General features: G+C 61.1%; 1 protein-coding gene across 3 annotated transcripts in view; it reads left to right on the forward strand.

Annotated features, from left to right (window-relative positions):
• The window catches only part of LRP1 (LDL receptor related protein 1), a 92699-nt gene that overhangs the window by 49140 nt on the left and 28426 nt on the right, over window positions 1–15133 (forward strand). For all 3 annotated transcript variants that reach the window (XM_075075848.1, XM_075075850.1, XM_075075851.1), the window contains 23 exons: window positions 478–658; window positions 1119–1341; window positions 1598–1787; window positions 2237–2362; window positions 3007–3147; window positions 3467–3592; window positions 3855–3971; window positions 4127–4207; window positions 6341–6508; window positions 6889–7071; window positions 7248–7448; window positions 7536–7781; window positions 8086–8283; window positions 8781–8985; window positions 9150–9314; window positions 9716–9960; window positions 10288–10419; window positions 10532–10759; window positions 10935–11109; window positions 11710–11804; window positions 12054–12203; window positions 12450–12590; window positions 12907–13035. In XM_075075848.1, coding sequence (XP_074931949.1) covers window positions 478–658; window positions 1119–1341; window positions 1598–1787; window positions 2237–2362; window positions 3007–3147; window positions 3467–3592; window positions 3855–3971; window positions 4127–4207; window positions 6341–6508; window positions 6889–7071; window positions 7248–7448; window positions 7536–7781; window positions 8086–8283; window positions 8781–8985; window positions 9150–9314; window positions 9716–9960; window positions 10288–10419; window positions 10532–10759; window positions 10935–11109; window positions 11710–11804; window positions 12054–12203; window positions 12450–12590; window positions 12907–13035 — 3846 coding nt within the window. The remainder of the gene's footprint in view (window positions 1–477; window positions 659–1118; window positions 1342–1597; window positions 1788–2236; window positions 2363–3006; window positions 3148–3466; window positions 3593–3854; window positions 3972–4126; window positions 4208–6340; window positions 6509–6888; window positions 7072–7247; window positions 7449–7535; window positions 7782–8085; window positions 8284–8780; window positions 8986–9149; window positions 9315–9715; window positions 9961–10287; window positions 10420–10531; window positions 10760–10934; window positions 11110–11709; window positions 11805–12053; window positions 12204–12449; window positions 12591–12906; window positions 13036–15133) is intronic.

Raw genomic sequence — 15133 nt, forward strand, 5'->3', positions numbered from 1 at the left:
TGTCTGTCCTCTCTCTTGCATCTTTGACCCTTAAAGCTAAGGGCTGAAGCTGCTATTTGGGTTTATCTGTAGACTGCTATTGAAAGACAGGTACCCCAGGAGAGTCAGGTGAGGGACCCGTGCCCCTGGAAGTCCCCCTCCTGCCCAAGCTGGCCCAACCCTATCAGTCAGGGTCCCGGGGGCTCAGTGCAGTGGCTGATCCTTCCCCATCTTGCCAGGCGAGTAGATTTGCATTCTCTTGGGGCAAACCAGCCATGGATGCTCCTGAATTTGCCTTTCTCCAGCCCCGGCTCCCTGTGGCTGCAGTATCTCTGGGGGAGCTGCCTGCACTGGGGCAGGTTGTTCCCTGTCGGTTTGAGATGGGATTGGGTGGTGCCGAGCACACTGTGAATTATATGGGGCTGTCGCTTCCACTTCTCGTCTTCCCGGTCCCACACAGCCCTGGTGATGAGCGCCCGCTCCTGCTTTTCCCAAAAGGTATCCACAATGTGGAAGGGATTGCAGTGGACTGGATGGGGAACAACCTCTACTGGACGGATGATGGCCCCAAAAAGACGATCAGCGTGGCTCGGCTGGAGAAGGCTGCCCAGACACGGAAGACACTGATCGAGGGGAAGATGACCCATCCCCGAGCAATCGTGGTGGACCCCCTGAATGGGTGCGCGTGCCTGGGTGGGCAGGGCCGGCTTGTGGGAGGGCACGGCTGCTCCTGCCCACAGCGAGGACCAGCAGAGCTGGCGGCTGGGTCCTGAGCTCCGCATGGCTCGTGATTGCCCCACTGCATCTCTGTGTTCACGAAGGCTGCCAAGCTGTGGCAGCGGGGCCAGGCGGGGCAGCGGCTCCGGCTCTGGTTACGGCAGCAGCTCTGAGCTGCGCCGCAGCTTCAGCCTGGGCTGGGCAGCACTGGCACGGCCAGGAGGGCTATTGCGTTGCGCTGGGGCCTGGCTGTAGGCACAGGGCAGCAGGACCTCGCCGCTGCTTTGTCAGCCGCTCTGCGAGCAGCCGGAGAGTTCGCACCTGGCTCAGTGGAGGCAGAGCCAGTTGCTCTTCAGATCAGCAGTGGGGTGGGCTCCAAGCCCAGCTCGTCTGCCTCTGTAACAGCTTAGCGTCTGTGGTAGGTGGATGTACTGGACAGACTGGGAGGAGGATCCCAAGGACAGCAAGAGGGGCAAGATTGAGAGAGCCTGGATGGACGGTTCCAACCGCAACATCTTCATCACCTCCAAAACTGTCCTGTGGCCCAACGGGCTGAGCTTGGACATCCCAGCTAAGATCCTCTACTGGGTGGATGCTTTCTATGACCGCATTGAGATGGTCTACCTCAACGGCACTGAGCGGAAGGCAAGTGGAGGCCCCATGGCCTCTCAGAGGCTGCCGGCCCCTGAGCTGGGGCTGTGGGCAGTGAAGCCGCTGCCTTGGCTGGCTGCGTTTGCTGCGGGTCTGCCTGGTGGGTGACTGGCCACGTTCAGCCACGCTCCCCTGCCACCTGTCCCCTCCTCTCTCTTTGCTCTGTCCCTTGCCCTCTCCCACCTTGTGGGGTTTCCCCGGGCACCTGTCCCAGCTAACAACAAGCCTCTCCACCTCCCTGGGCCTGCAGATCGTGTACGAGGGACCTGAGCTGAATCACGCCTTTGGGCTGTGCCACTACAGCAGCTTCCTCTTCTGGACCGAGTACCGCAGCGGCAGCATCTACCGGCTGGACCAGGCCTCCAAGGTGGTGAGCCTGCTCCGGAACGAGCGCCCACCCATCTTCGAGATCCGGATGTACGACGCGCAGCAGCAGCAAGGTGCTGGGGCCACCTCTGCCAGGCACCACGGGGGTGCTGGAAGAGGGAGGGAATGGGGGCTGAGGAAGTGCCCCACTGAAGCAGCCCCCCACCTCTTTTTCCTTCCTTTCGGCCATATCCTTGCCTGTCTGTCCATCCCCATGTACCCTGTCTTTCTTTGCATAAACCCTGTCACTCATCCCCTGCCCTTCCAGCCTTTCCTCTCTTCCTCCCCCTCCCTCCATCCCTCCCTGCCAGGTGTTCCAGCTATTTCAGCCAGGCCTTGTGTCCCCTGAGGGGTCCCTGCTGCCTTGCATGGACTGACAAACTGGGGTCTCCAGCTGGGTTCCAACTGTGGAGCCTGTCGAAGGAGTCCAAGGGGCCGGGGACACCCAGCAGCCCACCGTGGGTCAGTAGGGTGCCCTGAGTGCTGAAGTCCCCTTCTCCTCACCTCTGCCTTGCCTCTGCAGTGGGCTCCAACAAGTGCCGCGTAAACAACGGTGGCTGCAGCAGCTTGTGCCTGGCCACCCCGCGGGGCCGTCAGTGTGCCTGTGCTGAGGACCAGATCCTGGGATCAGACTCCGTCACCTGCCAGGGTAGGCTGCACTGGGGCCTGACCCCTGGAGGGGTCCCCCTTGCCCCAAGGGATGGATGGGGACATGGAGGCTGTGGCTCTGCTCTGGCACATCAGCAGTGATGCCTCGCACGGTGGGGGGCTGGCCCAGGGCTCGGGGAGGTGGGTGCTCCCTGCACCCATGGGAGCCTGCAGATGTGCCACGTTACCAGCTCTTGCACAACGGCAGCAGGACAGCCACCTGCCTGGGAAGCGGGTGGAAATCCCTGGTGGGGATTGCTGCACTGAAGCCATGTAGCTGTGTCTGACGCTGCCCGCACAGTCGGGTTCGCTCTGCTGCCAGCGTGTGGGAGAGCCAGGTTCAAGGTTGGGAGCCTGGGTGGTACGGTGCTTTGCCAGGTTAAATGAGAGGGGTGAAGCTCTGCTGGTGCAGCCTGTGTATGCAGGCTGAGCCAGGGTCTCTCCCCCTCGATCGTGGGCTGCACCTTCTTGTTTCACGCTCAGGAGCTGGTGCACATGGGCATGAGTGTCTGTGTATGCACTCAGGGCTGCTGGGCTGTCGCATAGACATCCTGCTAGCCTGGAGACACAGGGCTGTCCTTGCTGCTGCCCTGCTCTTGGTCACTTGGTTAAAATCATCCCCTCCCTTTGCTTTTCCCTTGCCAGCCAACCCGTCCTACATCCCCCCTCCGCAGTGCCAGCCTGGAGAGTTTGCCTGTAAGAACAACCGCTGCATCCAGGAGCGCTGGAAATGCGATGGGGACAATGACTGCCTGGACAACAGTGATGAAGCCCCTGAGCTCTGCCGTGCGTATCCACCTCCTGCATGACGGGATAGCAGTTTACATACTCCTGGGGCAGCAGAATTCGGGCTAAGCTTCCCCCAGATGTGGGGCTAGTGGCTGGGATGGGGTCGGGCATCCATGACCCCTGCGTCCCCTCCTCAGCTCTAGGAGGGGAGAGGGCTTGAATGGTTGAGGGGGGAAGTGGTGATTAGGATCCTGGATCCCCAGTTTGTCTGGGGCTCCCTGCCCTTTTCTCTCTCAGTATTTTCTCCATCAGATGTGGAGGAGGAATGGGGGACGGATGGAGAAGGGCAGGTCCTGAGTATGTGTTTCCCCCGCAGACCAGCACACCTGCCCCTCGGACCGTTTCAAATGCAAGAACAACCGCTGCATCCCCAACCGCTGGCTCTGTGATGGGGACAACGACTGTGGGAACAACGAGGATGAGTCCAACTCTACCTGCTCGGGTGAGGAGCTTGCCTCATCCTCAGGGATCAGAGGGAGAGCTCGCACTGCAGAGCTGAGCCACAGCCTTTGCTGTTCCCTTTGTGCTGCAGGGCTGAGGCCAAGGTTTTAGGGCCTTGCATGTCCCTGCTGCCCACTTTGCAGCCAGTTTGGCTTCTGCTCCTGTGCCTCACAGGAGCCCCAGGAATTTTGTTCCCGGCTTTTCCCCCAGCAAAGCAAGGCACTGCCAGCTACTAAAGCTCTCTCTGTCTCTCCACGGGTCAGCTCGGACCTGCTCCCCCAACCAGTTCTCCTGTGCCAGTGGGCGCTGCATTCCCATCTCCTGGACGTGTGACCTCGATGATGACTGCGGGGACCGCTCTGATGAGTCCGCCTCGTGCGGTGAGCTGGGGTGGGGAGTGCTGGGAGCACAGAGACCTTTGGGGGAGCGCTGCTTCTCACCCCACCGTGGGGCAGAGGCACCGGTGGGGCTGGGCATGAGGACTGGGGCACAGGGTGTCTCCCCCACACTGATCGTGCCTCTGCCTCCTCCACAGCCTACCCGACCTGCTTCCCCTTGACGCAGTTCACCTGCAACAACGGGCGCTGCATAAACATCAACTGGCGGTGTGACAATGGTAAGGACCAGGGCCCTGCAGCTGCCAAGGGGGATGCAGCCAGGGACGGCGAGATCAGACGCAGGGGTGCCAGCCTGGCAGGGGGTCCTGTTCCTGCAAGGGCCACTTCTCAGCCTTGCACTGAACAGCAGAGCCCAGGCCCAAAAGGAGGAGGCGTTAGCTCAAGCTGTAAGTGCACCCTGCAACACCAATACCCACGTTTTCCTTGGCTGCCCTTGAGGGGAGCATGTGTTGCAGGAACAGCCTGGCAGGGATCGTTTCAGCAGACCTTGGTGTGCTTTGCAAGGTGGCCAAAGCTCTGCCCCGGTGCTTGACACGAGTGTGGAGTGGCCTGTGCTGCTGGCAGGGCTGAGCCAGGTCCTGTAGCCCCAGGGAAGGCAGGAACGGCCTCCCAGCAAGCTCAGGTCTGGCCTCGGATCTGTTTCCAGGGCCAGGTCTGGGAGAGAGGGTTTGCCCTAAGGCTGCTTCGCTTCCCCACACGTTTATTTCAATCTTCCCAGCAGCTCTGCATCGTTAGGTTTAATTAGTTGCTTCAGAGCAGGCAAGGCATGTTCAGAGCTGCAGAGTGCACGTGCCAGTGCAGGGGGTTAGTGGGGAGCTGTAGGTGCAGGTCTCTCCCTGGGGTCTTCCTGAGCAAGTGGCCTCTTCCTCCTGGCGCAGCCCCACCTCTGAGCCATCCCCGCCAAGGGATGGTCTCTTCTCCCAGGGATCCACCAGCACCAGCAGTCAGGCGCTCACAAAAGCGATGGCCCTGGCGTGGAGCACCTCCGTGCAGCCAAGAGCCTCACTAGGCACCCGTGGGGCAGGAGCTGCAGTGATGGGGGGCTCCCAGCCCAGCTGCTGCAGTCTCCCCCAGTACCCTCTGCTGCTTCTGGTCTCGCCTCCCAGGCCACTCAGTGTGCCTGCGCAGCCTCTGTATGTCCCTCTCCACGTCCATGTTCATGTCCCGGCATCAGCGTGTTTTTGTGCTGCTCTCTGTGCGTGTGCCATGTTGTGTTGTTTTGTTTGTCATTGTGCCCACTCTCCTGTCTGGTTGGTTCTGTGTTTCAGAAAAAGATTGTGGGGATGGCTCTGACGAAAAGAACTGTCCAAAGCCTACCGGTTAGTGCATAGATCAACATGCACCAGACCCCCAACCTGGCCCCACACACCTCCAAATCTGCCCCCCTCCAGAGTCCTGTGAGCCCCGTGGGCTGTTTCTCCAGACGCTGGCAATGCCCTCCACCCTCTGGCAATGCCCTCTTCACTCCAGCAGCGGGAGGGACATGCCGAGTGCTGGGGAGTGAAGCAGACGTCCCTCCTGGCTTACTGAGTGGAGTTGCTCGGGGAGTTCCTGTTGGTGGGAGCCTGGAGAGGTCAAGGTCTGCAGCTGCAGGAGCTGAGCTCCTGGTGAAGCTGTGTGGCAGACGTCAGTGCCATCGTCCCCGTGCCTTTCATGAGCTCCCCTGTGTAGGGGGAGATAGAGGCATGGGGAGGCAGAACTCAGGCGGGGCGTCTGCAGCGGAGCAGAGCCCTGTGGTGGTTCCAGCAACCCAGGCCAGCCCTGTGCCCTGTGTCGGTGCCAGCAGGGCAGGCAGAGGGGCTGCATTGCCAGTGTCGCAGCACCATCAGACTAAAGCTCCCCCGCCCATCAGCAGGTGCTAGGTTTTCCTCCAGGCAAGCTGTCACCCCGCAATTGGCTGTACCAGCCCACCTTCCTGTGGATGTGCCTCATAACGGAGTGCACTGTCCCCCCAGCTCTGCTCCCTCTGTGGAGCAGAGTGGCCCTCTTGGTGCTGGGCCCCCTCCCAGCCTCCCCAGGTACATGGCTGATCTATGCAGTTTCTGTGTTTCATTTTCTTTGTGCGCTGCTGGTGCTGTGGCCGCGCCTGGCGAGCATGTCGGGGGGCGGGAGGGCCGGGGACCGGGGGCTCTCCGTTCAGCCCGGCCTCTCCTGCGGAGGTCCCGCCGCCAGCGCTGAGGGGCTGCCTGTTGCCTCACGAACTGTCTGCCGCTGTGGTCTATCCGATCCCCGTTGTTCCCCGCTTCCCCTCCCCGGGGGGTCTCTGCCTTCCTCCTTCCTGCCGTGCCTCCAGCAGCCCTTGGCTGCCCAGGCGCTCTCTGAGCCCCTTCCCGCTCCCCTTCCCTCTCTAGACAACGACTGCGGGGACAACAGTGACGAGGCGGGCTGCAGCCACTCCTGCTCCAGCAACCAGTTCAAGTGCAACAGCGGGCGCTGCATCCCTGTGCACTGGACCTGCGATGGGGACAATGACTGCGGGGACTACAGTGATGAGACTCATGCCAACTGCACCAACCAGGGTGAGCCCCAGGTCGTGGCGGGGCCAGGCAGCCCCTGTGCTGCTGCTCGGTGGCCTCTCCTACACTGGGAGGGAGTGAGCAGATGATGGGGGAGGCAGGCATGGCAGATGGACCCTCCTAGGCATCAGCTCTGCTGCCGTCCTGCCTGGAGAGTCCCCCCCAAGCAGAGCCCCCACTTCCAGGCAGGGAATCCTGCAGCCTTCTCTGCCCACCCTGGGTGCACAGATACCCATCTCCTGCACCTCTGGGTGCCCCCCAGCTCTTTCCCTGCTGGGCTGAGTGCCCGGTCCTCCTCCCGCCCCTGAGCCCACCTGGTTCCTGCCCAGTTCCCACCTCATCAGGGCAAAGGCAGTGACTGGGTGTGCGTGCCCTCTCCCCAGCCACGCGCCCACCCGGGGGCTGCCACACTGACGAGTTCCAGTGCCGGCTGGACGGGCTCTGCATCCCCATGCGCTGGCGCTGTGACGGCGACACAGACTGCATGGACTCCAGTGACGAGAAGAACTGTGAGGGGGTCACCCATGTCTGCGACCCCAATGTCAAGTTTGGCTGCAAGGACTCAGGTGAGAGCGGGGATGCTGCCACCTGCCCACTCTGACCTGGGAAGAGGACTGGGACCTGCCTCGGCTCACTGGGGATGGGGACGGGGGAGACAGGGGAAGGACACCAGCTCCAGGACAGCCGGGACCCACAGTGCCTGAAATAACGTCTGATCTGCCCCTTCGTTCCCCCTTGGCAGCGCGCTGCATCAGCAAGGCCTGGGTCTGTGATGGGGACAGTGACTGCGAGGACAACTCAGATGAGGAGAACTGCGAGTCGCTGGTGTGCAAACCTCCCTCCCACACCTGCGCCAACAACACCTCCATCTGCCTCCCCCCTGAGAAGCTCTGTGATGGCTCTGACGACTGCGGTGATGGTTCTGATGAGGGCGAGCTTTGCGGTGAGTGCAGAGCTGGGTGCCAGGGCATGGGGTCTCCCCGGGCTGGGAGCGGGATGAGGACCTGACGAGCACATCCCCTCTCCGCAGACCAGTGCTCCCTGAACAACGGCGGCTGCAGCCACAACTGCAGTGTGGCCCCTGGTGAGGGCATCGTCTGCTCCTGTCCACTGGGGATGGAGCTGGGCTCGGACAACAAGACCTGCCAGATCCAGAGCTACTGTGCCAAGCACCTCAAGTGCAGCCAGAAGTGCGAGCAGGACAAGTACAACGTCAAGTGCTCCTGCTATGAGGGCTGGATGCTGGAGCCCGACGGCGAGAGCTGCCGCAGCCTGGGTGCGTGCGGGTGGGCTGTAGGGTCCAGCAGCATTGCCCCAGCTGCCTGTGATGGGGGTTGTCCTCCACCCACTCTTGGAGGCAGCAGCAGCAGAGCTGAGGACCATGCTGACAGGCATGGCCGGGTCCTGGGGGGATCTGCCTGTCAACAGTGGACCCCTTGCTGTCCTCATCTGGTACAAGCAGCCCTTTTACAGTGCAGGGGCATGGGTGGTCCCATAGCTGGGGCCAGGGCCAGGAGCCAGAGAGGCCTTCACCCTGCCTTGTCCACGCCCTTCTTTTGACCCTGCTCTGGTTTCCCCAGACCCCTTCAAGCCGTTCATCATATTCTCCAATCGCCACGAGATCCGCCGCATTGACCTGCACCGGGGTGACTACAGCGTCCTGGTCCCTGGGCTGCGCAACACTATCGCCTTGGACTTCCACCTCAACCAGAGCTCTCTGTACTGGACCGATGTGGTGGAGGACAAAATCTACAGGGGAAAGCTGCTTGAGAATGGGGGTATGTAACCCTGGGGGCATGGAGCCAGTTGGTGGGGGCCAGGTGGGTGCGGAAGCAGGGGTGTGGTTCTGGGATAGGGTGCTGGCAGTGACTCCTTGCCACCCTGCAGTGGTGCAGCCGCTGGAGCCCACAGCCCCTGTAGCAATCCTATTTTGCTCTCCAAAGTTGCTCATTATGTAGGAGTTAATTAGCATTCCCAGCACTTCCCTAATGGTAATTGCAGCCCAGCAGCTGGGAGCACAAAGCCAGGCCCTCTCCCCGTCAGTGCTGCAGAGACGTGGGAGGGGGCACCCACAGAGCGGCAGCAAGAGCCCCGTGCTAGGGCCATGGACATGGGGTGAGCCCTTTCGGGTTCAAGCCCCATTTGGGGAAGAAGCATCCCCCCAACATCGACCCCAGTTGAGCCAGGTGGAGCTGGTCAGGACTGGGGTGTGATGGTGGCGGGTGGGCCAGGGAAGAGGCACCAGCCTGAGCCCTCCCGGTGCTGTGCCCCACAGCTCTGACCAGCTTTGAGGTGGTGATTCAGTATGGGCTGGCCACCCCCGAGGGGCTGGCTGTGGACTGGATCGCTGGCAACATCTACTGGGTAGAGAGCAACCTGGACCAGATCGAGGTGGCCAAGCTGGACGGCACCATGCGAACCACACTGCTGGCCGGGGACATTGAACACCCCCGCGCCATTGCCCTGGACCCCCGCTATGGGTAAGGCACGAGGGGACGTTGGTCACCAGGACACAGTGGCACCTCTGGGACCTTGCGGGGGGACCAGGCCGTGGGCTCCTGTCTGGGCACACACCCCGCTGCTGATTCAGGAGGTGGAGTTCAGTGTCCCTGTGCTGACCATCCCCGCTCGCTGTCACTCGCAGGATCCTCTTCTGGACAGACTGGGATGCCAGCCTGCCCCGCATCGAGGCCGCCTCCATGAGCGGTGCAGGCCGGCGCACCATCCACAAGGAGACAGGCTCAGGGGGCTGGCCCAACGGGCTCACCGTTGACTATCTGGAGAAGCGCATCCTCTGGATCGATGCCAGGTAGGACCGAGACACCCATCTCTGCCCCACACCTCCCCCACCCTGTCCCCTCTGGACCTCTGCCCTCCCCGTCCCTCCCAGCTCTGTCACTTTCCCCCTCGCTCCTGTGTTGTTCTGCCATTTGACTGCTGGGCTGGGAGCGAAAGCCTTTGCTCTGTGGGGTCTGTTTGTGTCTGCAGCACATTCCAGCCTTTGCTCTGGGTTTTCTCCTCTGCAGGGACTCTGATCCCTGGTGTAAATCAGCAGTTGTCCTCCTCTGCAGCATTAAGCAGAGCAGAGGAGGCTGGCTGCTTAGACCCTGTGGGTTGTTGCTGTTGGGTTAAAGACCTGGCCGTTGCCTGTGCCTGGTACCCCTTGCCCGGCCGTCTTCCATCTCTCACCACCTGTCTTGCCGGGCACAGGTCAGACGCCATCTACTCAGCCCTGTACGATGGGACAGGGCACATCGAGGTTCTGCGGGGGCATGAGTACCTGTCGCATCCCTTTGCTGTCACCCTGTACGGGGGTGAGGTCTACTGGACCGACTGGCGCACCAACACGCTGGCCAAGGCCAACAAGTGGACAGGGCACAACGTGACAGTGGTGCAGAGGACCAACACGCAGCCTTTTGACCTGCAGGTGTATCACCCCTCCCGGCAGCCCCTGGGTGAGGCCTGGGGAAGCGGAGGCGGTGGGACAGGGCAGGAGGGGCACAGCGGGGAGATGGTGTTGGCACTCGGGGTGCGCCCACACCCACTCGAGCATCGTGTGGGAGCTGCTCCCACCCCTGTAGCTGCCCCTTCTTACCCTCTGCTGAGCCAGAGGCCTCCTCTATGGCTCTGGCCACCTAGCAAAGAAGTGTTCTGGGGTGATGAGGCTGATGGGTGAGAGCTCAATGGGGCAAGCAGGGTCTGGGAGGTCTGCAGCTCTTTGGGGCTTCTTGGGTGTGTGTCCCCTGGAGCAGGGACATCACTAAGTCTCATCCCCTTTGCAGCTCCTAATCCATGTGAAGCCAACGGGGGCAAAGGGCCATGTTCCCACCTCTGCCTCATCAACTACAACCGCACATTGTCCTGTGCCTGCCCCCACCTCATGAAGCTGGACAAGGACAACATGACCTGCTATGGTAGGGATCTGCCCAGGCCACCCCAGGATGGGGAAGACGAGTGGGTGCTTTGGAGCCAGCTCTGCAGACCAGGCTGGGGTCCCACAACTGCTCTTCTTGTCCTTCTCCCCAGAGTTTAAGAAGTTCCTGCTATACGCGCGGCAGATGGAGATCCGGGGCGTGGACATTGACAACCCCTACTACAACTACATAATCTCCTTCACGGTGCCCGACATCGACAACGTCACAGTGGTGGACTACGACGCCCTGGAGCAGCGCATTTACTGGTCTGATGTCCGCACCCAGACCATCAAGAGAGCCTTCATCAATGGCACCGGTGTGGAGACCGTCGTCTCTGCAGGTGGGTGTGTCGGAGCATCACCCTGCATGGCTGCTCCCATCAGGTCCTGGAGCAGGGCAGAGCCGCCAGCCCTCCAGAGGCTTCAGCTCCATGAGAGTGGCCCTTCCTTTTCATCTGAGTATCATCCCAGCCTGTTCTCATAACTAACGAGTCTCCCTTCTCCGTTCCCTTTCAGACCTGCCCAACGCTCACGGCCTCTCTGTGGATTGGGTTTCCAGAAACCTCTTCTGGACCAGCTACGATGCCAACAAGAAGCAGATCAACGTGGCCCGTCTGGACGGCTCCTTCAAGAACGCAGTGATCCAGGGGCTGGACAAGCCTCACTGCCTGGTGGTTCACCCTCTCCAGGGGTAAGTCCCTGGCGGGACACGGTGCCAGCACGCTTGGGGTCTGGCCAGGAGTGTTGAAGGAGGAGGAGGTGTACGTGCAGGCACACGTGTGCGTGCGCGTGACAGTGCACCTACATGGTGGAGGAGAGAACAGGTTGCTCTCCCTATGTGTCAGCGCGTGTAGGAGGTGTGTGAGAGGAGACAGGGCCGCAGCTCAGGAGGTGTGTGTCTGTGGGCACGTGCAATGCAGCAGGCTGTGTTTCCGTACACACGTGTGCGTGAAGGAGAACAGGCTGTGGATTAGTGTGTATCCGTGAGCGTGTGCCAGTCTGTGTGTACACGGGGCTTTGCTAGTCAGGGCTTCGCAAGTGCTTGCAAACACCAAACCGCTTCCTGGGTCCCGACGCCAGAGGTGGGGAGGCCGTCGGGCTGCCCAGGCTGTGCAGCGAGAGGGGTTGGCACAGGGCAGGCCTCAGCCTGGAGAGCAGGAGCCTGGAGGGCAGGCTGGGGTGGCGGGGGCTGGTGGAGCCTGGGTGGGCTGGGAGAGCAGCAGAGCTGCGTGTGGGCCATCTCCATGGGGCTGTTGGATCTGTCATGCTCAGTGTCCCCTCACTTGTGCAGGAAGCTCTACTGGACAGACGGGGACAACATCAGCGTGGCCAACATGGATGGCAGCAACCGCACTCTCCTCTTCACCAACCAGAAAGGGCCTGTTGGTACGGACCCCCCCCACACCCCCCGGTACCACCCTGCCTTGCAGCACCATTGCTGGCCCTTTTAGGGCAAGTCCCCACTCTGGCAGCCCCGGCTCCCCAGGGGGCTGGCAGCTGGTTTGTGCCGGGTCACCCCAACCTCGCGCACCCATTCTCTCCATCACCCCATCCTCTGTGCCGGTCCCATCGCACCTCACAGATGGCGACAGTCTCTGCATGCTGCCTGTATACCGATGGTCCCTTGCTTTCCAGGCCTGACCATTGACTATCCAGAGAGCAAGCTCTACTGGATCAGCTCTGGCAATGGCACCATCAACAGATGCAACCTGGATGGCAGCAACCTGGAGGTGATTGAGTCTGTGAAGAGTCAGCTGAGCAAGGCGACCGCCCTGGCCATCATGGGTGAGAGCTGGCAGGGTGATGGGGGCAGTCGGTGAAGCCCTTTCCCTTTCTCCTCGCCCGGCCCGAACGCAGACTGCTCATCGCCACCTCTAGCAGCTGTGGAGGGGATGCTTCTCCACCAAAGGCTGAGCTCAGACCCCTTTTTTCAGGCCATCACATGTAAATCTGTGTGGAGCCACTGCTCTTTGCTGCTGGGGCGGGAGGGGATGGGGAAAGCTGCTGCATGTTCCTGCCTTCTCCTCCCAGGCAACAAGCTGTGGTGGGCTGACCAGGCCTCTGAGAGGATGGGCACCTGCAACAAGAAGGATGGGTCGGAGGTGACAGTGCTGCGCAACAGCACCACGCTGGTGATGCACATGAAGGTGTACGACGAGAGCATCCAGCAAGGTGAGCGCATGGTCCCGCGGCAGAGACCCTACAGGGCTGGGCAGTGGCTCGTCCGCTCCACCGGCATGCCAGCAGGGCTGGAGTCTGGCTCATGGTGGCCAGGTGGCCAGCTGACCCTGTTCCCTCTTGCTGGCCCAAGCCTGGCTCTTGTCCTTGTGACAGATCCCTGCCCGCTGGCGCAGAGCGCCCGCGTCTTGTGCGGGTGCCCCGAGCAGCGCTGGCCCTGGCTGCCGCAGCGTCTGCCCAGGTGCCCGCAGCCCCGGCAGGTGTGCCCTGGCCCCCGGCTGCCCCTCACCCCGTCTTCTCTCCATCGCAGCTGGAACCAACCCCTGCAGCCTAAATAATGGCGACTGCTCGCAGCTCTGTCTCCCCACTTCCGAGACATCCCGGTCCTGCATGTGCACCGCGGGCTACAGCCTGAAGAGCGGGCAGCAGTCCTGCGAAGGTGAGCAGCCCAGTCCCATCCCCTCTCCTGAAATACTCCCTCAGAGCAGACACACTGCAGCCGCCCCCAGCCATGCCTGCTGCATGCTGCAGCTCCGCCTGCGCGGCCTGGTGCTGCGCAGCCGAGCAGGGCATGTGTGCCACCGCGGCGCGCAGGGGGCTGGTAACTGCTCGCTCTGGCTACGTGCGGGCTGCCTCACGCTGCCCTGCACCCAGCAATGCTGCAGAGGGATGCTGGAGGGGCTTGGGGAGGGCCTGTGGGCTCGGGCCACAGTGAGACCCTTGCGTGGGCTGTCCCTGCAAGGGGCTGGCAGTGATGAGTGTGGGCAGCACACTGCCTGGGCACTGAGGGCGCTGGGTTTAGTGGGAGGAGGGGAGCAGGACTGTGTGGTGGGAGCCCTCAAAGGTGGGGTGAAACCCTTGCTGTCCGTAGCAGGTTTGGGTCACTGACTCACCACAATCACAGGGAATGGGGCTGGGCAGCCAGCGCAGCCTTTGCGCTGCAGATCTGCAGTCCCTTCCTGGTTTGCCTCCATCTCCCTCCGGAGGGAAGAGCCCCTCGCTCCCTGGTCATTGCCAGGACCTCTCAAAGGCTGCATGCAAAATGTTCTTGGTGTTTTTGGAGGGTGTTGGCAGAGCTGCTGCACCATCTGGGTCAGGGCAGGGACTGAATAACAAGCACTGCCCTGACCCAGATGCGGTGCAGAGCCTTTGCCAGTGCTTGGGAGTGGAGACAGCTCTGGAAAGAGGCCTCATTCGTGCCTCCCCTGTGCCCTGGCATGGGTCGGGACCCCCTGCACAGGCTACTCCAGGGCTTGCAGCAGGCAGGACCTGCCGGCACACAGCCCCTTCACAGAACCAAGCAGGGAAGGGCCTTGCGGCTGTTCCCCAGGTTCCTGCCCCAGCCATCAGAAACCTTGTCCCTGACTATGTCCATGCGCGGTTTAGAGTGGGTTGTTCCCTACCCTCTTTCCACAATGTTTGCCATTCCTTCCTGTGCGCAGTGTGGCAGTGAAAGCCATCCCATCCTGATCACAGAGGAGGTAATAGAATCATATAATCATAAGATGGGTTGGATTGGAAGGGGACCTTAAAGATCATCTAGTTCCAATGCTCCTGCCATGGGCAAGGACCCTTTCCACCAGACCAGGTTGCTCAAAGCGCCATCCAGCCTGGCCTTGAACACTTCTAGGGATGAGGCACCCACAGTTTCTTTGGGCAACCCGTTCCAATGCCTCACCACCCTCATAATGAAGAACTTCTTCCTTATATCCTAAACCTAAATCCACCCTCTTTCAGTTTAAAGCCATCACCCCTTGTCGTATCACTACAAGCCCTTGTAAAAAGGCCCTCTCCAGCTTTCTTGTAGCCCCCCTTCAGGTACTGGAAGGCTGCTATAAGGTCTCCCCAGAGCCTTCTCTTCTCCAGGCTGAACAACCCCAACTCTCTCAGCCTGACTTTGTAGGAGAGGTGTTCCAGCCCTCTGATCATCTTTGTGGTCCTCCTCTAGACTCACTCCAACAGGTCCATGTCCTTCTTATGTTGGGAGCCCCAAAGCTGAACTCCAGGTGGGGTCTCACAAGAGTGGAGTAGAGGAAGAGAATCACCTCCCTCGACCTGCTGGTCAGGCTTCTTTTGATGCAGCCCAGGACGTGGTCGGCTTTCTGGGCTGCAAGTGCACATTGCCAGGTCATGTTGAGCTTCTCATCAACCAACATCCCCAAGTCCTTCTCAGAGCTGCGCTCAGTCCATTCTCTGCCCACCCTGCATTTGTGCTTGGGATTGCCCCAACCCCTGTGCAGGACCTTGCACTTGGCCTTGTTGAACTTCGTGAGGTTCACATGGGCCCGCCTCTCAAGTCTGTCAAGGTCCCTCTGGATGGCGTCCCTTCCCTCCAGCGTGTTGACCGCACCACACACCTTGGTGTCATTGGCAGGCTTGCTGAGGGTGCACTCAATCTCACTGTCCCTGTTGCCAGCAAAGATGTTAATGTCAGTCCCAATGCTGACCCCTAAGGAGCACAACTTGTCACTGGTCTCTGCTTGGACGTTGAGCCGTTGACTGCAACTCTTTTAATTGCCACCACTCAGTGGATAAGG

This window comes from Phalacrocorax aristotelis, chromosome 26, assembly GCF_949628215.1.
Source record: "Phalacrocorax aristotelis chromosome 26, bGulAri2.1, whole genome shotgun sequence".
Lineage (NCBI taxonomy): Eukaryota > Metazoa > Chordata > Aves > Suliformes > Phalacrocoracidae > Phalacrocorax > Phalacrocorax aristotelis.